Genomic DNA, 20791 nt, shown 5'->3' on the forward strand with positions numbered 1-20791 from the left:
AATGAGGTTAGCTGCTCGCTAAGGCCTTTGGGATGGATTTTATCTCGAATTGATTTCTGGGAATGCAACATGGTGGATCGATTCACAAATGGCTGCTATGTTATCAAGTCGCGCTGTTTTCTTGCCTTATTCGCTTACCAGAAGCCTACCCAGGGCCTTGTGGATCAGAAGCTTAAGTTCGGATTCTAGTGAAAATGGGCACAAGGCGAAAACACGGGTATCGTCTTTGCTGGAGAAACTAAAGAGCTCAACTCCAGAACCTGACCTCTCCACGCTTTCAGACTTCATGAAATCTCCGCCTGATGAGAAAACACCACGTCCAGTAGAAGAAGTGGCAACTGATAAAGTGGCATCGCCAGACGATGAACTGAAAGTGGTTTCATCATCAAAATCCGATGCTAGGTTGCCAACTGAGAGAGCAATAGAGAAGACCAAGGGATGGAAATACAACAAGGTTTTAAGGGAAATGCGAAAAGATGCATCTCGGGAAAAACAATCCTCGGGAGATTCCAAATCTGGAAATCTTCTTGGCCTTTTGAGGGAGACTGTGGAGGAGACTGAACAAGATGATGGGAAGCGTATGCTTGAGAAGTCAATAGAAGAAACAAGGCGTCAGAAAAAGAAGATGTTTAAAAGCATCAGTTCAAAATCTGCACAGTACCAAAACTCAAAACCAAGACCACAATGGGTAGAAAAAACTCTTGAAGATTTGGAGAAGAGCCGACTTGACCAGGCGGAGCGATCTCAAAAGAATGTAGATCCAAAACTAAACCAGAAAATCAAAGATCTCCTATCTGAGATAGAGATTGCACCAAAACAGATGGGAACGGCGAGAACGATTGTTGCGGCAGTTGAGAACTGGGGCACGACTGCAATTTATCAAAGGAAAACTATCAAGGATGAATACCAATATCAGACCAATGAGATGTCTTCACTGAAAGGCCATGGTGGACTCTTGCTTCACGAGGGTGAAAGGACAGGACTGTTTGACGAACTTGTTAGCAAAGCAAAAACTGCAAAAATCAACGATGTCACTCAGTCAAATTTCTTGTACCATCTCGATGAACTAGACAAGGTAGATAAAGTTGGATACATTGGTGTCAGGAGAAACGCATTCGCAAACCAAATTAGTCTTTCTAATAGACTGTGGCAGTATCCAATTGATAATGAAGTCTGCAAGGTAGAAGAAGAAAATACCAGTTTTGAAGAACATGTGTTTCTAGAATACTTATTAGATGACTTTCCAAGCAAAGGTCCAGTACGACGCTTCATGGAATTGGTTGTAAACGGCTTACAGAAAAATCCGTACCTGTCTGTGGTGCAGAAAAAGGAGCGAGTTCGTTGGTTTCATGATTATTTCTCAAATTTTTCTGAGGAGGAACTAAATTTTTGAGGTGTTAATGGTAACACAAATTCAAAGAATGTTTCATCATATGCTATAGGCTCTTTGCAGAAACTTGTGCACAATGTGACTTAGTCAGTTACAAAAAATGGTTATATGAAAAAGGATGCCAGAAATTGAAAGGGCATGGATTTGTATGAAAAAAAGTTGTTGGATAGCAAGCTTTGCCACCCAACATAGAGACCTTTTCAATTTTTGTTACTTCCAAACCAACATGAAGTCTCAATTATTTCAAAATTGCCCACTTCAGCTTACTAATGTCACTACTCCCTTTCACTTCGGCATCTCTCTCATTCAATCTATTTTATATTATAGTAATGTGACAGTGTTCTGCTAAGGGCCTGTTGAAGTGAATTTCTGATCTTGTGACATGTTTTCTTATGTTTCTCCTGAAATGTGACCTACTGACATTCTTAAATTTAACATTAAAGACTGAAACAAAGAAAGGATTGTCGTATTTTTGCTTAGTGAATGCAACATGGGTAAATATTCAGACACCCAGCTTTCAATCCCAAGAAATTCCTTAAAAAATGATGGTGCTTGTTGTACCTTCAAGGGGGTAAAATAATTATATGTGGATTGGTACAGCTTTGGGTGCTAAAACCTAAAATGACTGCCTCTTAAGTTGCCATGGCACCCTTTTTAAATTAAAGGTCATGGATCTGAAAAAATAACAGGAACAGTAACCATATTTATGCAAGTACCGGTAACCGTTATTATTTTCTGAATTAGGTGTTGGTCAGAGGCATCATTGGTTCCCTTTGGGGCGAACACTAAATTTGGGCCATGCCCACACAATGAGTCTTTGATATTAATTTTCCCCCATCATTTTTATAGGGGAGCCCCCCCCCCCAGGAAATTTATGTGAAAGGCTCAGAAGTTCCCTCCTCTGCGGAGGCTCCCTTGGAGTTAACCACTGAAGAACAAAATGAGAACAGACACAAAATGGGCAAGTGGTCAATGGGCCCGCTTTCTTGTTACACACTTGCACTCATTTCGTCAGCAGCTCCCAAGAGGAATCATGCTTACTTTCATTATTATCCTTGCTTCAGAAGTCCAGTGTGGTGCCAGTATCAGTAAATGTAACTTTTTACTGTCTGACAGGGAAACCCAAGCAAAATGCATGCACAATCTCTCTTCGTGTGGAAGATGGTGCAAGGACTCTGATTTTCTCTTTCACTGATTAAACAGACATCTTTCCTTGGGAGGTCATTATGTGCCATGTGAGAAACATTTGAGATGTAAAAGTTGTTGCACCACAGGCAGCCCAAGTAACGATAAGGCCACAGTACATTTATAAGGATTTGTATGGGAATGAGATATTTTTTTTTTTTGTTATATAATTTTTTTTAATAAATTTTTTTTTTTTTTTTTTTTTTTTTTTTTTTTTTTTCCCCCCTCCTTTTTTTTTTTTTTTTTTTTTTTTTTTTTTTTGTTTTTTCTTTATCTTTTTTTTTTTTTTTTTTTTTTTTCCCCAAATTTTTTTTTTCCCCCCCCAAACCAAAAAGCCCCCAAAAAAGGGGGGGGGGGGTTTGGGGGGGGGGGGGAGTTGCACAGCAGCACTGGGGATTTTTATCTTCATATTTTTTAAACACTCCTTGGTTTGTGTGAAAAGATAAATTAAGTTCTCACAGGTTCTCATGTATAGTGTTATTCTACTTGCAAAGAGTACGGCAACAATCAAACCTGAGCAGCTGTTTAGTATTGAAGTTGATTTAATACATTTCATGTAAATGCAATATTACAAAGTTTCTATTGGAATATTAGAAGTTTCTCTAAGAAATAAACTAAACTAAAATACACTTTCAAGAATATAATATTTTCTAGTAAGCTTTTGTTAATTAAAATATAAATCAATAGTAAAAATATAAATAAACTATGTATAAAAGTTATAAAGTTATTGGGTGACTTATGTCTTACGTTGGTCCACACCCATCCAATGACATTGCACAAAATTCTCTAATAATGATAAAACATTAGAATTAAGCACAGGCCAAACAAGGGCCCAGTTGTTTAGAGTGGATAATGCTATCCACCGGATAAAGCGCTATCCAGTGGATAAGTGTTAACAAAACAAACTGCGCTATCTACCGGAAAGTGATTTATCCAGTGGATAGCGTTATCTACCTTTTGAGCAACTGGGGCCTGGATAGTCCCTGAGAGTTGACAAGATTTGAACTGCATTAAACTATCGTCTATCATTCAAGCATAGCCAAATGAGGATGTCAGAGACAACATGAGATTTGAAAATTATCACACAATGCAAGTGAAAACTTTGGTCAACCCTCATGAAAATTGAGCAATTTCAAATACAACAAGAACAGCTGAGAGTTGACAAGAATTAATGAGAGTACACAAGGATTTGTGGCCAAAGAAGAGGGAGTTCTTTGTGTACCAAATAGTGATAGAAAACAGAACACAACAAACAACACTAATCAAAGATTTTTTTTATTTGTTTTTTTTTAATTGCAAAAAGACTCACAAGACAACAGTTAAACAATGTTTTAGACTCATTTCTGCCCAGTACCCAACGGAGCCCAAGAGGGAGAGTTTGAACTTTTAGCAACTCTGGTCATGGCAACTATCATCATGGCTTAGCCTGGGCTTTCGTTAAGGAAGTGATCAACGTAGAAACCAATGTCTTGCTTTTAAACAAATTCTTCAAGTGAAAGAAAGAGTAAAGAGAATTTAAACATTGAATATAGTGCTTACTGGTACTTACACTTCCTCAAAATGCATCCTTACGTTCTATCATTATTTACATGCTCTTTTCACCTCTACGAAAACTTTTCTTGTAACTTCATGCAATGCCATCATTAATAGGATGAAAAACCGATTGGAAAAACACGAGAGGACTGGGGGTATGCATTCAAAGTCAGTTAGATCAAACAGATATATCAATTTAATGAAATGTTGTCCTGATAAAAGCAAGTCAACCATGTTTGAGAGTTTTCCAGCTGAGAACTTGTTAAGGTTCATGTACAATCTAGATAATTTCCAAATGAAAGAAAGTATAGAGAACTCTTATTTTATTCAAAAAGCTGCTGTTTCAAAAAGCTGCTGTTTGATTGTTTTGCTTATAAGTTTCAAATGACTCAAACTTTGCAAGGTTACTAATATGTGATCTCTACACTGACCCTACACATACCCAGCCCCCTTTAATTTTTGCAACGTTTGGCAAAAGTACCTGTTTTCAGTGTAAAAATCTTAAGTGATTCCTAAGTTAGTTAGTAATTTTTTTACAGACTTCTATACAGTGCAGACCTGTGACTACTAGTTAAGAAAATATTTAAATTTTACAAAGTCTTGTATACAAATCTTATCTACTCTATATCTTGGGTGAAGCTGCTAGATTTTCTATAATGACTGGGAGGCGTGACAGCTTGTCCTTGATTGGTTCCGGCAACCTGTCAGAGTGAGCGTATCTGAAAAATGGAATTTTTGTGCACTGTTAGTCTCAGGTCACCAAATACTAAAAACAATTTATAATCAAACTTTTCAACTTTTGGTCTTTTGCATCCCTCCCCCCCCCCCCCCCGTCCATAGTGCCGCTTCTTGAATAAGCGCCACACCTTTACCGAAAATAATTTATAAAGTGCCGCTCTAAATATTAAGCACTGTGGCACTAATTTCGGTATTTAAAAATACACTGTGAAACTGTGTTCATGTTACCTCTTGCATTGCATTCAAAATAATTTTGAATTAAAATTAATTGTGCATACCTAGTACTTAATGCGCCACTTAATTCTCTCTGTATTCCTCTCAGTGTTTTACAGCTAGTCATTTAAGGTAGTGTGAATGTTGATAGATATTAATACTACACAGGTGCTTGTTGCACATATTCCATTACCTTGTTATTGTGCCTTTACTATCTGTGTATTTGATGCTTGTTACTGAGGATTGAATGACCATCTGAGATCCATCATTGTATTGAACCCACACCTCTCCAGTAGACAACTGCAAGGATGCAAGTTACAAAAATCATCATCTGATTGATTGATTTTCTAGTGCTTCGTTTTATCTTACCAGTAATTTCTATTTCGTTATCCACCACACATACCAGACAAATGTACCATACAGAACTTTCCTCACAAGGAACAGAAGTTACGCCAATTATCAATCCCCCAGTTTGTGGTTGACAAATACTTTTTTCATTTTCTTTGCTTTTCCAAGATCTGGAAAACTAAACAGAATACAGTCCACTCTCTCTCAGCAGACCCACTGTAAGGCAGATAACTCTAAAAAGCAGACATGGTTGCCTGACTGGTTATGGTCGAATTTCACTTGTTTGTTTGTAACGGAACCCCCTTTAAGTCAGACAGCTGGAGATGGTCCCTAGGGTGTCCACTTTAGAGAATTATTGACCAGTTGTTTTTCTGTACTATTTTCTAGACTTTTCAAAACCTTGTTTGAAATAATTTATAGACACTGCAGTAAGCTGCAAGATCTGTGCTCACCTGAGATGCCCACCCGACTCCCTGCACAAACACACTCTTGATGACCTGTGATGACAGTGACACAGTTGACCCCTGCCTGGATGCACCCTTGGCCGTTAGCTCACTCTGCTGGTTTCTTCTCTCTTGTTCACACTGTGATCTGGAAGTCTTCTCAGACTCGTCACCACAGGAAGCTGACCTTCTGTTAACTCCACGATCATGTCCATGGCCTGCTGAGGAGGGTCGTGCGTGTTGGTAGGTGCTGGCAATGGTGCCGTCGAATGACATCAAAGATGTACTGACTGGAGCTAAGGTGCTAGGGGATGTTGCAGTCAGATTTTCAATGGAGTCAGGAGGCCTGATAAATATAAAAGATTTATTAAGTTGTAAATCGTCACTTCCTTTTGTTGTTGAAAGATTTTAAAATCTTTTAAAAGGTCTACCTCCGACTTGAAATTTAACTTGCCAATCGGACAAGCAGCTATCAACTTTTGCTTACCCAGAGCAGTTGCATGCTTATTTTAGTTGGTAAGTCAGTAGACAAGTTGCCTGTCTTGTGAGCATGAATGTGTGGTTCCAGAAAATATCCATACTCCCCCCACAGAAGGGATTGGAAATTCCAGGGAGGAGGGAGGTCACAAAGACCCAAAACTTTAAAGCAATGTATGAAGCTAAATTGGAATTTTCAGAGGGGTGGGGGGGTGATAGGGCAAATCCCTTCCGTGAGGGGGGGGGGGGGGGTATGGATATTTTCTGGAACCACACAATAGCAAACTTAAGATAGGAATTTAACTTCTTGCCCCAGATGACCAGATCTATGGCACTATTTTCAAGCCCCGATTTTTTAATAGAAAGTGCAATCTGATAGCTCTGGGCTAGTGGGTTTCATCCATCACCAGCCCAAATGGCAACAACCTGGAAAATCTGTTTTCTTAGCATTTTAGGTAGTTCCAGTCAATGATTAGTTTTAAGATTAACCAGGTAGCATTTCAATACATTAATTAAATTGTGTGATTGTAAAGTGAACCACTAGCAGAAACGGAACAACAAAAGACCTACAAATTGGGAATATGTTATCACTTATAGACTGGTTTGAAACAAACTAAGACTCACAATAAAACAAAACGTCTCTGCTCAAAGTCAGTGGAAGTGGCTGAAAGAGCAAGGTCATGCAACATCTCATAATGTAATTCTTTGCATCTACACCATTTCATGTAGAAAGTATGAACATTACCTGGAATTCTGTGGGTCAGCATTAACATCACTCCCCTTTAATGGCTTTCTAGATGCTGGTGGTTTACGACACACAATGAATGGAAAGTACTGCGCCCCATCAGTATTAGACTCTTCTTTATTGATGACTCTCTCTAAATGCGCACACTGTTTGTAACAGGTCTGGGCGTGTTCTAACAGGGGTTTCATATCGTGAGTTGCACCTTCCAAGCCACCTACAGACTCCAGGGTGTACGATATACCTCCTGGCTCAATGATCCGTGTGCACTCCTGTGATTGGTGAACTTTGGCTCCTACAAAAAAAATACACTTAAAGTATAATCTTATAATTATGATGGTCTATTTATAACAATCATATAACCCTCCAAGTTAAGACCATTTTAGTTCCCATGGCGACTAAAATTTTGGAGCTGGCAACTAAATTGGTACCGAAGTCGCCAGCCTTTCCACTCAAATTGACGTATCCCCAAAGAATTTATAAACTGTTCTCTTTTGAAAAATTTGTTTTTTACACCAGCTTCATTAAAAGGCCACCAAAGCACCAGTTTTTTTTTTTTTTTTTTGGTAAGAAGGATTGAAAGCGTGATCTTAATCTAGGAAATAAAATTTTTCACTGGCAAAACACCGTATTTATTTGAATAAATGCCGCAGCGTTTATTAAATTTTTCGCGATCCCAGTGCGGCATTTATTCGAGGACGGCGTTTATACAAGGGTGGCGTTTATTAATATTTCTGCTCTAAAATGTGGCGTTTATTTGAGGGCGGCGTTTATTCGAGGGCGGCGTTTATTCAAGAGTGGCGTTTAATCGAATAAATACGGTAGCCACTAAGAAAAAAAATAAACTTCGAGGGTTGTCATAAGGTGTCTGCAAACAGGCCAAGCAAGTTCCCACATTTTCATTTTTTGGTTTACCGTATTTACAGCGCCGCGGGAACCGCCCAAGTGCGGCGCAGGGCGGGGAGGGCAAGGACGCCAAGAACGCACAGTGAAAAGAGCATCGGCCAGATGTCCTGCGAGACAGAGGGCGAGGGAAAGTGCGGCCACAACAAGAAGAGGGAAAGAAAAACAATGGGAGAGCGAAAACACACCACCAACTCGCAATGAAGAAATAAGCAGAGTGCTGTAGTGCCGAGAACGACACCAAAAAGCGCCGCATCAGGACTGCGGCGAGGCGGCGCAAAACCGTCCAAAGCGGCGGAGGGCGGCGGCGGGGGCAGCGCTTCGAGTAAATACGGTAATCCAGTTTGATGTTTATTTCCCTTTGTTTCAGATTGGGATAATGAATATGAGACAACGAAAAAAAAAAAATTAAAAAACAGCTTGAAAAAATTATAATCCAAAGAAAAATTTAAACCACAACAGGTGAAATCTATCAATGAGCCAAAAAATCACTAAGATTGGAACTGACTTCAGCCTTAAGAAAATAAATACAACTCATTCACTAACATAATTATTATAATCCTATAATTTTCCTACAAAACCTACCATTGTAAAAGCAGACTTCAAAATCCGCATGTGGAGAATTTTCCATCAGCATACATTTGGCATGTTTGGAATACATTGTCACCTGAAAGATTATTTAGTACATATTAAATAACAATAAGTGACAAGTCAAGAGTTACAGAGTGCACAGTATCCTATCTGTACTACACAAACACCTACACTTAGTACTAGATAAGAATTAATTTGAACCTCTACAATGCAATGGCTACCCTTGGGCACACTGAGAGGTTTCCATAAGAGTAAAGCATATTGACGAGACTATGGTTGGGACTAAAAATCGTGGCCATCGTTGAGAGGTCAGACTATAACTCAATGCTGGAAATAATCAAACAGAACCGAAACAAAAAAAACATTGGTTTTTTTTCCCACCCCCCCCCCCCTTTTTTTTTTTTTTTTCCCCCCGCTTAGCCCCCCTTCGGGGGCCGCCAAATTGTCCAATGCATTATGTCTGACCACACTTGGGATTTCATCGGACATTAGCAAATTTTGGTCGGCTAATGTCCAAAGACTGACTGTTATTTGGAGCCCTGATAACTGGATGTTCAGCTGTACTATCAACCTTACCTTTGGTGTCTTTTTGCGCACAAGATGAACAAACCTTGTGGCATATTGGTACTTTTTCCAGTACTTTGATGGCAAGTTGGAGAACAGATATGTACATGTTGACTCACACCCAGCAGGAGGGGAAGGAGGTTGTAATGACAGAGGAACGCCTGACTTGCCATTAGGCTGGTACACAGATATCTTCATGCCGTTCTGGGATATTCGCAGCACCTCAAACACTCTGTCTTCGCCATTCTTATGGTGGAAAAACTCCAAACATACTTCACCCTCATCAATGATGCTGACGACTGCATTTCTAGTCTTCTGTCGAATAGGCCTAAGCCTCTTGGAATTCAAAGGTTCTACAATGTCTCCAAGAGACTTAGATCTTGATGTTTCTGATTTATTTTTGTGGTTTCTCTTTCGCTCTTCAGAACCTGCCTGAGTTGCAGGGAGACCAGTTGCGGGATCCTCTTGCACATGGGAAAAGTCTAATCCAGAATCTTTTGTGACACTGTTGCTGCCACGCCGCCTATGTTGTCGATAATCGCCCCAGTCTGTTGTCTCTTGGTGACCAGACTTATTGACTTCAGCAGATGATGTCTGCTTGCTAAAGCTGTGATTGCTGACATCAGTGGCTGCGGGTTGTTGATCCTTTTCTTGATGGCACAGGTTTGTTTCTGTGCTACTGAATCCACTGCTGCTTGTACTTGTCCTGTTGGTTGCATTCTTGAGAAAGTCTCCAAGTGTGTTTCCACATGAACTGCTATATTTGCTGGCATTGTAGTTCCTGCAAGAAAACATGTACATTTGTGTATCGTTCAGTTCAAATTTTTCAAGCCAGAATTTGATTTTTATTTTTGCCTTTGTCTCATAATCATTATCATAACCTGAAACAAGGAAAAAATAAAAATCAAATGGTCACTTGAATTAAATGGGGTTCCGAAATCAAACTTCTAAACACTTTCCTCGCTGTCTGCAGTGAAATGTGCAATGGTAAATGGCTGAGCAAACGGGCACATGAGGCAAATAGCCCACTAGTTCTCTGTGTGCAGCTCGCTAAGAAACCAGCCCCACAACCCATTACTAAAGGTTTAATGACACTACAGCTACAAGGAGGAAGCAAAGTAGAAGTTGTAGTGAACACTTACTTGAATTTTGTGATGAGATTGTTTTCACCGTTGGTTGCTTCAAAGCCTTTTGGCTGTTTGTTTCTGAAAGTTGAGCTAGTGATGCTGGACAGCCATGATGATGAGCTTGCAGTCTGTTTGTAGCCTGAGGATGGTGGAGGGGCCACTTCTGTTCCACGGATCAATTCCTTTGGAGAACTTGTTTTCTGATCAGATGTGCTACTACTGTGGCTGAAATGAAAGGAATGAAAATATCAGGTGAGAGTTCTTTGGAAGCCCTTGTGGATGGAAAAAGAACCATTTGCTCATCCTGTTTATTGGGTAGTTTTGGCACTAACATGTACACTCTCACAGTGCCTCTTTACATCAAGGAGTATAAACAGATACAAGTGCACTGTCTACTGTAGCATACTGTTAGGGAAATGTAACAAAATCCTTAGCTTCCCTGCAATGGACTAACAACCCATCCAGGGAGAATAGCTTTACTCCATGAAGCCAGAGGTAAGAATGGAGCACTGAATACCGATGCACCCTCCCCCGCCCCCTCACACCTCGATTCCCCACTGCAATAGTAGGATACCCTACTAGCAGAGCTGATCTTTCCTAGGTTAGTCAGGAAGATAAATTATGTTGCTTCCTCTTTCCCAACTTCGTGTACTTAGGAAAGATCAAAACCATTCTGCTAGCATAGTATTAAGGAGGTGAACGAGTGAACAAGTTAAGAACAGAGTCCAATTTCTTCCCCCAACCTTACAGAGCAGCAGTATGTAACAGTCTATTTTTGTTATGATTTTCTTCTTTTTTTGCTTAAAAATGATCTGGAAACACCTGGACAATGCACCCATAAAAGATCACAAGTCACAGGACACAGTAGTGAACCCCATTGAACCTGGGCACCAATTGGTCACTAAAATTAAGTCTTATGCTAACAGGATGGTGATACATGTAATTATTTTTATTAAAGAAGTTAAGGGGGCTTAACAACAGAAAGACTGTAATAATTGCTGACCATACCTTGCTCTTTGTCTAACTGGCGGAGAAGGTGGATGCCTGCCATGTCTAGGCCACATGTCAGACAGATGGTCACTTGACCTATCAGTGAAGCCATCACTGTGAGAGCTTCCCTGCACTCCTTTGGATCTGGTTTGATCACTGCTGTTACGAGTGGATTTTGAGGATCGACCAAAACCAGTAGACACTGTAGCCATTGTACCTGTCCCACTATCCAATGACTGCTCTACAACATGCTACATTGTATATTATAAAAAAAGTCCTGAATAAAGAAAACTGAATGCCTTGGATGCAAGCTGTTTGTTTTGTAGTTAGTGGAAATAATATACAGTATATTATCCAATCATGTAGTTTGAATGAGGTAAATTCAAGTATTGTGATCAAAAACTATTGCATGAAAAGTTAAAAGTAAGTGTAAGTAAATCTGTTTCAAGGACCGAAGGGGAAGTGAAGGAAGCAATGAGGCTACGCTACATCATGTTCGACCACACTTAGGATTTTGTCGGACATGAGGAAATTTTGGCCGGCCAATGTCTGATGACCGACTGTTATTTGCTGCCCTGAAACCGATGAACAGTTTAGTTGTGTATGTCTTTTTAATGATGATGGCTAGTGGTTTTAGATTGGTTCAAATAAAAAGGGGATAGTCACATACCTTTGGTGGATATAGCTGATTGTTTGACGAATACTTGAACATGCTTTCTTGAGTCATAAATGGATGATCTAAAATCCCTGTAAGTAAAATGAGAATATAACCGCCAATAAACAACTTTATTAGGACTTGTTATCATTCTCCACATAATATTTTTATTATCATAATTTTGTGACACTTTCATCACTGTCCTCACAAACTACCAGAGGATTCCTGCCCACATGCCCACTGTGGCATCTCGCATTCCACACAATCACTTTTTGCTAGAAGTAAGAGATGCAAGATGTCTTGAAATTTCTTGTAGCTTTCAAAACAGTTTTGGTTTTACCTGACAATGTGATCCTGTCTCCTGGATTCTAAAAAGTAAAACAAAGGACCATTATACTTTCAATAAAAAAAATAGATATATTGGTTTAGTTTGAACCACACAGTGCATCAATGATTTAAATGAGTTTTCCTAATCCACACTTGGTACTCTGTACATATGTACATGCAGGTGTGATTTAAATTTATCCTTTGTTTAAAATTTTTTCACACCATAATTTGATTTTTATTTGCCTTTGTTTTAGATTATGATAATGAATATGAGACAATGAAAAATAAAAATCAACTTGTTTATAGTTTAAATCCAGAGATAATTCTAGATCACAACATAAATTACACAATAGGTAAGGTTATTTATAAAATTGTACAACATAAGATTTTAGAAGGACATCACAATTTTCAGAGCTGATAGGTGAAGAATGCAGTTGACGTACATGGATTCAAAGAAAATAGTTAGCAGCTGCACAAGGATGACACCAAGATCCTTGCAATGCTGGTGCAAATGTCCTACCAGCTGAACAACTGTACAAAGCCAGTTGGACCAGACAAGTACATCTTAGCAAGTTCAATTTTAGCGATATAGAATTTGATCACTACATATTTTCATTCGAGTTAAGTGGAAACAGTACCTTTTTCAGTAATTGACTGATGAGATCCTTGGCCTCTGCTGAGAGATTGCTAGGGGAAAAAAAAAAAAAAAAAACATATTAATTAATGTTGTACTGCCTTGATAATTTTTTAACATTTTTGTTTAGGAATCAATGCAAAAATCCATTAAAATAATTACATGTGTGATGTTAGTTCACTATCATTCTAGCAGAGATGCATGTATCACTTACAAGAGGTTTTTAAACTCCTGTATTGTTTGTGCCAGTGAAAACTTACCATGGCAAGTCATAATCAGCCAATACTACCCTGTTTAGTGTGCTTTTAACAGCCTCAGTCTGGAAAATAAACATTAGAACACATTTTAATTTTATTTAACATGTATGAGTAAGGTGGGGTGTGGCAGGGTAGATGGCAGGATATATGCACAGGGTAAGGCATCGAACATCAGGGTTTTCATCAAGAATTGTAATAGCAGGAGAATGGGGGGGTCAGGGAGGGGGGAGGGGAAGGGGGGGGGCGGGGGCGGGGGCGAGAGGACGGGGGTCGGCGGGGGCGGCGGTGCCCCCCGCGGGGGGGGGGGGGGGCCGGTGGGGCGCGCGGGAGCCCCCGCGAGACAGCGGAGAGACGGGACGAGGGGGGGGACAGACCAAAACCCGCCACGGGAAGAAGACGCACCCGACCCCCCCCCCCCCCCCCCCACCGAGCCGGGGCCGGAGTCACGTATTAGTGTATTTAGTAACCGGGGAATGATTTATAAACTAAGGTTCCGCATCTTTATAAAAAAATAGTTACAGGCCTTTGAAATTTAGCCGGAGAATTCTACGTAGTAGAAGGAGAATTCTCCGATCTCCGATGCCTAATAAACACCCTGGAACATTATCAGTTATGCCCAGGCCAAATGATTCTCAACAGCAGCCACCACAAGCTAAAACTTAAGGGTCGCACAAGAATTTCTTCGACTGACAGCAAGCATGAACCAAAAAAAGAAAACTTTTGCTCATGTTCAAATTGTTGAGAATACTTAAAAATCAATTAAAGCACCTGAGAGTTCCAGGCCATTTACGAGTTCAAAATTCTGAACCCTTGTCAACTTTCATTCTCCTTTGGCCTGGGCTACAAATCACTGTATTTACCAACTCACATCAAAAGGAGGACTTCCGACAAGCAGAGTATAAAGCATACACCCCAGTGACCAGACATCAGACTCAAGACCATGAGGACCTCTTGTGGCTATCTCACTACAAGGGAAGATCAGAGATCTTTACAACTCTTGCATTACCAAGAACTACGGTATTATTAAAATTCATTTACTTTTCTTAAATGATTTTTTTTGTGTGCAAATTTGATGGTTTATCAAGGCAATATTAAATTCCCTTTTTGGTGACTATGTATTTTCCAAACATGGATTAAGCTAAATCATTTTGTCAGTACTATTAAAAAATAACCCAACAACAACCCTCCAAGTTAAGAGCATTTTAGTCGCCATGGCGACTTAAGTTTTGGAGCTGGCGACTAAATTGGAACTGAAGTCGCCAGCCTGGCGACTAAAATTAAGAAGAAGGATTGAACATGTGAGCTTAATCTGGCGACTAAAATTTTTCACTGGCGACCAAACTTGAGCAATTGGTGGCCAAATGGCCACCAAGTTAAAAATAAACTTGGAGGGTTGAACAACAGCACAACAGAAGAAGGCGAACTACCGGTACATGCATTAGCAATCAATCTCTCTGCACCTAAAGCTTTATTTTTTTTTTCTACTACCATTGTGTGATTATGTATAAAGACCTGCTGGGCAGTCAGATAATTATTTAACAACACTCACGGAGAAATGTAGTTAGGTGTTCCACACATTGTGTAGTGTTTCTCGTTTGGCATCGTGAGTCTTGCTGCAAGGCCAAAATCAGCAATTTTCTGTAAACAAAAAAAAGAGAATGTTTACCATACATGTATTAAGTGACTAAATGTGTACATCTTGCAGTATTTTGAAATGCACTTATCTAGCTTGTAGCTTGTGCAAAATTATTATTAAGTAAAATGCATAGGCTAGATTTCCAGCTGTTTGTGGCAATTGGATGACATCTGAACTCTTACAGTCAAACAGGATTTTATTTTGATGGGCACTTTGCAATGATGCGGCACAATGTTCCAATATTGATTGACAGTTTGCTTTTCGCAACTTGCAACTTTCAATTCAAATTTGCCTGAGCAAGTTGCCAAGTTCCGGTTAAACAGCTGAAAGTCAAGTCTAGTAAAATGCCTGGCGTGGTCGATGAAGGCAAAATGGCCTTACACTCTGAAAAAAATCACTTTTTTAACCACTTGGATAGTGTTATCCACCATTTGAACACATGGAACCAGTATATTATCATTCCATCACTCCACTCAATTACTAGAAAAACTTACTGCATCCATGTCTTTTGTCAGAAGAATGTTTCCCAATGTAAGGTCACGGTGAATGATGCCATGTGAGTGAAGATACAAAACTCCTGTGACCACCTGAGTCATGATGTGACGAGCTTTTGAAAAAGAAAAATGGCAATCAACATATAGTACATGTAGGAGTAGAATAATTAATATTACAAAATGTACTTTGCCAGAGAGAGAAAGATTATAGTATTCAAAAGTGAAATGTACCTTCATTTTCACCAACTGGTCGACCTGTTTTCTTGAGGTAGCGGTTGATCTCTTTATTGTGGCACATTTCCAAGATAAGATAGACATAATTTGCATCTTCAAAATAGTTATAGAGCTGCCAAAAATAAGGAAAAAAATTTATGAACAAGCTCAAAAGGGACAATTTTAAAAGCATTCTCTACTACATGTGCCCTCTGCACTCCCATGGTACTTGTAAAATCTGCCATCTGTACTGGAGGGCAATCTATGCTCTGGGACATTCAATACAAAGGAAAGTCAAGCATGACTGGTTGAAGTAACCATGTTTTGGATGTCCCAGAGTGCTTGCTCACCTTCCAGCAAGGTGTTATTTTATACCAAGTGACGGTTAGCTACAAAATGCCCACTACACTGAATACATGGTGTTTACATTTCTAATTATAGACAGTACAGCTACTGTAACCAGAGCCAAACCAGACACATACATACAGGGCAGATTAATTCCAGCTAAAAACTAGGGCTGCAACGATACATGTTCTCACAATACGATACGTACCTCGATACGTACCAAGTGCCACGATATGATACACGATACGATACATCGTTACCATATATACAATTGATAAGCGCTATAATTTTAATAAATTCTGTTGGTAACTCAGTTTTTCCACTTTAATATCAGCAGCGAAAACTTATTTGCAAAGTGAAGTTCTCATGTTTTTACTTGTGGGCAAACAAGGCTGTGTCAGTCGACAACTCATTGTCGCATCTTTAAAGAATATGTGATCGGAAGTGAAGCAGAATAAAACTACCTTGTCCCTCAGTTTAATAAATCACTTTTGACGGCTTTGATGTGGGTAAAAAGTCATTAAAAACAGGAATTTCTGAATGTTGATGAACACTATTTTATTGGTTCACGATACTGCGATATTTTGTTCAAATACCGATATTCGTATCTTGACAAAAAATATCGGGATTCACCGGTGCACCAGTGTATCCTTGCAGCCCTACTAAAAACTTTGCACTGCACTTGTAACAAACGAAACAAACAACTGACAGAAGTTGAAATACTTTGTTTTCAATCTGCATAGTCAGGTTTAATCTTTGTAGTCTACATGGCCCAAGCAAGTCCTTTTGGTGAAGGAAAAACTGTGGAGTACCATGAACATTTAGTTTCCATCCCTGATCAGCCCTTCTTTTTTAGCTTGACCAGCTATTGTAAGCTTTTTAAAAATTTAGCTGAAAAAATTTAAAAGTGCAGTACCTCAAGTATAGAAGGGTGCTTCAGTTGGCAATGAATTTCCACTTCGTTTATGACTCTCGTCACCATGCCTGATGTTTTCATGGCCTTCTTGTCAATCTACAACAAAATGCAAAATAAAAATTTAAATCTATGCCGGATACAAACTGAATTAATATTAGTGAATACTTAAGATCGCAACAAACTTGTGAGCTTACCATCTTGATAGCAACCTCCTGTCCTGTGGCGATGCAGCATGCACGGTACACACAAGCAAAACCTCCCTTGCCCAGTAACTCCAGGACTTGAAAGTCCTAAAAGAAGATAACATAAATGATCAAGGAAGTACCGTAATGATTCGATTTAGCACCCTCCTTCTAATGACCGCCCCCTTCCGAATAAGCGCCCCCTTCGAATGTGATTTTGTCAATAAGCACCCCTATTCCAATAAGCGCCCCCATTCTTATACATGTAAGCGCCCTCATTCTTATAAGCGCCCCTATCCTAAAAAGTGCCCCTATTGTGAATAAGTGCCCCTACTGAAGTCATTGACGTCAAATAGATAGACTTATGGACATTTACCGTACTGTACTTGACTTATTGTATATATTTACTCCTAAAAAGAACAATTATTTTAAAAGTAATTGAACTTTCAACAATTTGTTACTGTTACAGTTTCTGTTATTGTCAGTTATTTTAATATATTTATTAAAGTTTTATTTTGAACAACTGGTTGTTTCTGAAAAAATAAAATAAGCGCCCTGTCCCGAATAAGGGCCCTGTCGTAAATAAGCCCCCCAGGCACTAAATCGAACCATTACGGTACAGCTAAAAAGATAAAGTCATTAATAGCATTCAAAACTTTTTGCGTGTGTGCAGGGTTAAGAACTACATACTGTACATGTTAGACTGCTTGCAGTCTGTTTTTCTCTCGAAATTTAGTCGGGAGTGCGAGGCTAGGGAGGGTTTAAGACGCGCAACCTTGGGAGGATTGGGGCGAGACAAGAGTGCGCAAACGATTGGATCGTGCGATCGAGGAAAAACAGACTGCGGACTCTTGTATACTTTTTGAGGACACCGGCTTCCTGTCAATCAACTTGGTTCTCGCGGGAGTAACCTTGGTAACCGACTTAAGAAGGAATCATGGCAAACTTTAGATTTCTCCGTGGGCGATGGAGATTTCGACATGTGCTTCCAGCGTTCCCTGGAGTCTGAAGCCGGCTGCGGCTATAAATTCACTTTCACGAAACAGAGTGGCTGAGAGCGTTCTGCTTCTTTAATGCAACTTTGCACATACTCGACTGCGGTCCAAGATCTTCGCTTCAGAGATACTTTCACGTTCAAGGCTATTTTATTTGTTTTACAATGGAGTTTTACTTGTAACATTTATAGAGAAATTATATTTGTAGGTTGCGTGCGCGAATGGCGTAACAGAGGGTACGTGTTTGCGTCAGCATAGTTTTTTGTTTTACAAAATCCTTTCCAAAGAGCGCCTGAATTCCTTCATTATAAGCACGCACCACTTGAGGTCTTCTTATTAATTTCGTGGTTAAGCTGGGCAATCTAAATCGTGAAATCTATCTTTTGGTTTGCGAAAAAAGAATATTTGCAAATATGATCAATAAGCAGCACGCGCACACGGAACGGCAGTTGATGGCGAGAGCATTCGTAAGTTCTGCGCTTTGAAGTCCTTAGTTTGATCCACACGACGATGCTTGCAGCTGCTTGTCGATGACCACATGATTAAGACAGGCACGAATTCTCCTTCGTGTATTTTCACAACTGGAAGATTGCAGTTTTTCCAAAACTAGTGGGCAGGTTAATTTTAATGCTATGCTTTTACGCAACCTTCGCTTCCCACGAAAGTTATGTCATTTGGTATGAACTGACCAATCAGCAACTCTGTTGCTGGACCAACGGAGAGCTGACGGATATCCTCAAAAATTCCAAAAGAGTGCGTAGTCTGTTTTTTCTCGTCTCGCCCCAAGCCCCTTTTTATCCACCCGCCAGTTCAACCAGTTACCTCGCGTTCCTGATATAACCGCGCGCTCCGACCCTAAGATGTCTTAAGAGACCTAAGAGAAAAGGCAGACTACCAGTAGTCTATGTACATGTATGATACACAGAACTACATAAAATAAATAAAAAATGAAAAAGAAACATAAAATAAATTATGTGCTTCAACTCCTTCAAGTTATTTTTAAGACAGTAGATCTTTTTAAAAGGTGGTGCATAGTACTGAAGTTCTTACTAGCGAGACAAGCACAAGTGCAAGTAAGACGCAAGCAGAACAGCTGTTATTTTACCATAAAGACAGCCTTGACACAAGCATAGGCACAAGCACGCGCAAGCACCAGGATCAATTTTTTTTCCTTTTCTTGTGCCTGCGTTGTGCTTGCCTACAGGGGGTAGGGTTACAAATTGTGAGCATATAATATTATTCTATTTTAATAAAAACTAGCAATGGTATATTGCAGTTCCTGAGTTTTGCTTGGTCAACAGGCAATTGTTAATGAGCTCATACCATTGACCAGAAGAAAAACTGCTAAGGAGTTCAAATATTGCAATTCTTTCGGCGTTTTTAACATAACAATTACCCCAATCGCGCTTGCTGGATACGAAATTGTTATATCCAACTCGGTGCTAGGCACTGCTACGCGTTGGCTATCTACCATCTCATATCCAATGTGCGCATTTTCGTGATTCGGGGGGATTCGAGGTGCTTATATTAAAGCAAAACAAAAGTGAATCCCATGAACATGATAATTAAGTCTCCAGTTTTTAAGTTTCACCCATGATATAATGAACACACAATAGGCTACATACGTGTGCAAATTTGAAAGAATTGGATGAAAAATGATAATACAAGGCATGCCACATTGGATGAGGCTGTCCGTTGGCCAAATCCAATTTTACATTTTGTATTTTTGCAGACCTTGAATTCTCATTTTGCGACGAAGTGGCCTGAAAGTTCACCCAACTTCAGCTCTTTTGAGCAGCTTTTGTAAAAAAAGGCTACAAAACAAGGGAAATTAGAGAACTACTTCAGCTCAAGTAGATCACAGTTCCAGCATCATGCAGGAACATTGTGATGAAACCACGGAGATCGTGCATTCCTAAAGATCACATAGCGGAAATGTTCGAAAAGTAAAGTACAAGTTTTCAAAACAATGATATTGTTGATCCTTTCTCAAAGGAACCGAAACTATACTCAAGAAACGTTAAAGCGATTTTGCTGCCATTACTAAATAAACAACTCGAAAAATTACAACAGCCACGGTTGTAAGATGACCCTAAACAAGGTCAAGCTCTCAACCAAAGCGAAAAATTATTCACGTTTAAAACTAGTTAAAAGCGTCAGTGGCCCAGCGGGATGCATTTAATGCCGTCTTCGTGTTTTTACCAAAAATTGGTGAACAGGAGTCCAATTTTTGTTCTATCACGCCGATCAAGAAGCCAAATCACGCCAGTGAAATTTGAGACAACCAAGCAATTCTTACCTCAATCGAGTCACCCATGAATCGAGAACTCATTTTCGATCGCTTTGTCGCTCGCTACCACTTCAAAGGATCCAGTAAAAATACCACACAAAGGTAACTATAACACCACAGTTGATTATCCTTTAGTTCAAAGCGTGATTCCATGTCCATAACGGCTGCTTTTTCCAGCTATTTTATCACATACTTTACAAACAATGTCGTTTTCCGCCATTCAACGAAACTTTGAACGGCCCGCGCAATCACATCATCGAACGCCAAAACGAGGTTCACGGTAATGACCGCGCGCAAGGATTTATGGGTTACGCTACCCAAACAAAAAATATTTTGACCTAAATAATGGTTATGTGATTTTTTACGATCGTTTTTATTTTTATTTTTATTGTCACAAAATTATGACTAGCATTGGTACAAAGTATTCACTGATCATGAGGAAAAATCAGTAAGTTTGCACTACATTACTGTAGAGGAGGGAGCAATAGGGCAAGTAAAGAATTTTCTACTGCGTTTTGTGACTTCTACTTGATCAAAATTCAAAAAATTTCGAGTGACTTGATTCAAATCACATTTGTTATAACATTGTTATGGAGGAAAAAA

At 39.5% G+C, this 20791-nt stretch overlaps 2 protein-coding genes and 1 long non-coding RNA gene across 3 annotated transcripts; 1 reads left to right on the forward strand and 2 right to left on the reverse strand.

Moving 5' to 3' along the window:
- Nucleotides 1–45: 45 nt before the first annotated feature.
- LOC144655655 (uncharacterized) lies at nt 46–1848 on the forward strand. Its single transcript, XM_078515947.1, has one exon. It carries the CDS (start codon nt 89–91, stop codon nt 1391–1393), a length of 1305 nt encoding a protein of 434 aa, XP_078372073.1. The 5' UTR covers nt 46–88; the 3' UTR covers nt 1394–1848.
- Nucleotides 1849–3099: 1251 nt separating this feature from the next.
- Nucleotides 3100–3836, reverse strand: LOC144655728 (uncharacterized). The gene is made up of 2 exons (XR_013571191.1): nt 3530–3836; nt 3100–3361 (listed from the first exon to the last, which is right to left on the reverse strand). It is a non-coding gene; the product is annotated as an uncharacterized LOC144655728 (long non-coding RNA).
- Nucleotides 3837–3911: 75 nt separating this feature from the next.
- LOC144655645 (serine/threonine-protein kinase PLK4-like) lies at nt 3912–20412 on the reverse strand. Its single transcript, XM_078515934.1, has 19 exons — nt 20198–20412; nt 16916–17011; nt 16722–16817; nt 15479–15593; nt 15248–15360; nt 14667–14755; nt 13986–14082; nt 13121–13179; nt 12865–12913; nt 12240–12267; nt 11915–11991; nt 11263–11495; nt 10270–10479; nt 9140–9908; nt 8558–8639; nt 7073–7364; nt 5860–6196; nt 5253–5359; nt 3912–4827 (listed from the first exon to the last, which is right to left on the reverse strand). Exons 1-19 carry the CDS (start codon nt 20228–20230, stop codon nt 4731–4733), a joined length of 2979 nt encoding a protein of 992 aa, XP_078372060.1. The 5' UTR covers nt 20231–20412; the 3' UTR covers nt 3912–4730.
- Nucleotides 20413–20791: the final 379 nt, after the last annotated feature.

Source organism: Oculina patagonica, chromosome 5 (genome assembly GCF_052425735.1).
Source record: "Oculina patagonica isolate OP01 chromosome 5, crgOcupat, whole genome shotgun sequence".
In the NCBI taxonomy this organism is placed as follows: domain Eukaryota; kingdom Metazoa; phylum Cnidaria; class Anthozoa; order Scleractinia; family Oculinidae; genus Oculina; species Oculina patagonica.

Excerpts from the sequence above, each read along its gene's own strand:
- LOC144655655 (XM_078515947.1), top strand. The coding sequence starts at position 89 with ATGGCTGCTATGTTATCAAGTCGCGCTGTTTTCTTGCCTTATTCGCTT.
- LOC144655645 (XM_078515934.1), bottom strand. The coding sequence starts at position 20,230 with ATGAGTTCTCGATTCATGGGTGACTCGATTGAG. Across the intron at positions 15,361-15,478 it reads ACCAGTTGGTGAAAATGAAG|CTCGTCACATCATGACTCAG; the intron begins GTACATTTCACT and ends CTTTTTCAAAAG. Across the intron at positions 9,909-10,269 it reads AATCTCATCACAAAATTCAA|GAACTACAATGCCAGCAAAT; the intron begins GTAAGTGTTCAC and ends GTTTTCTTGCAG.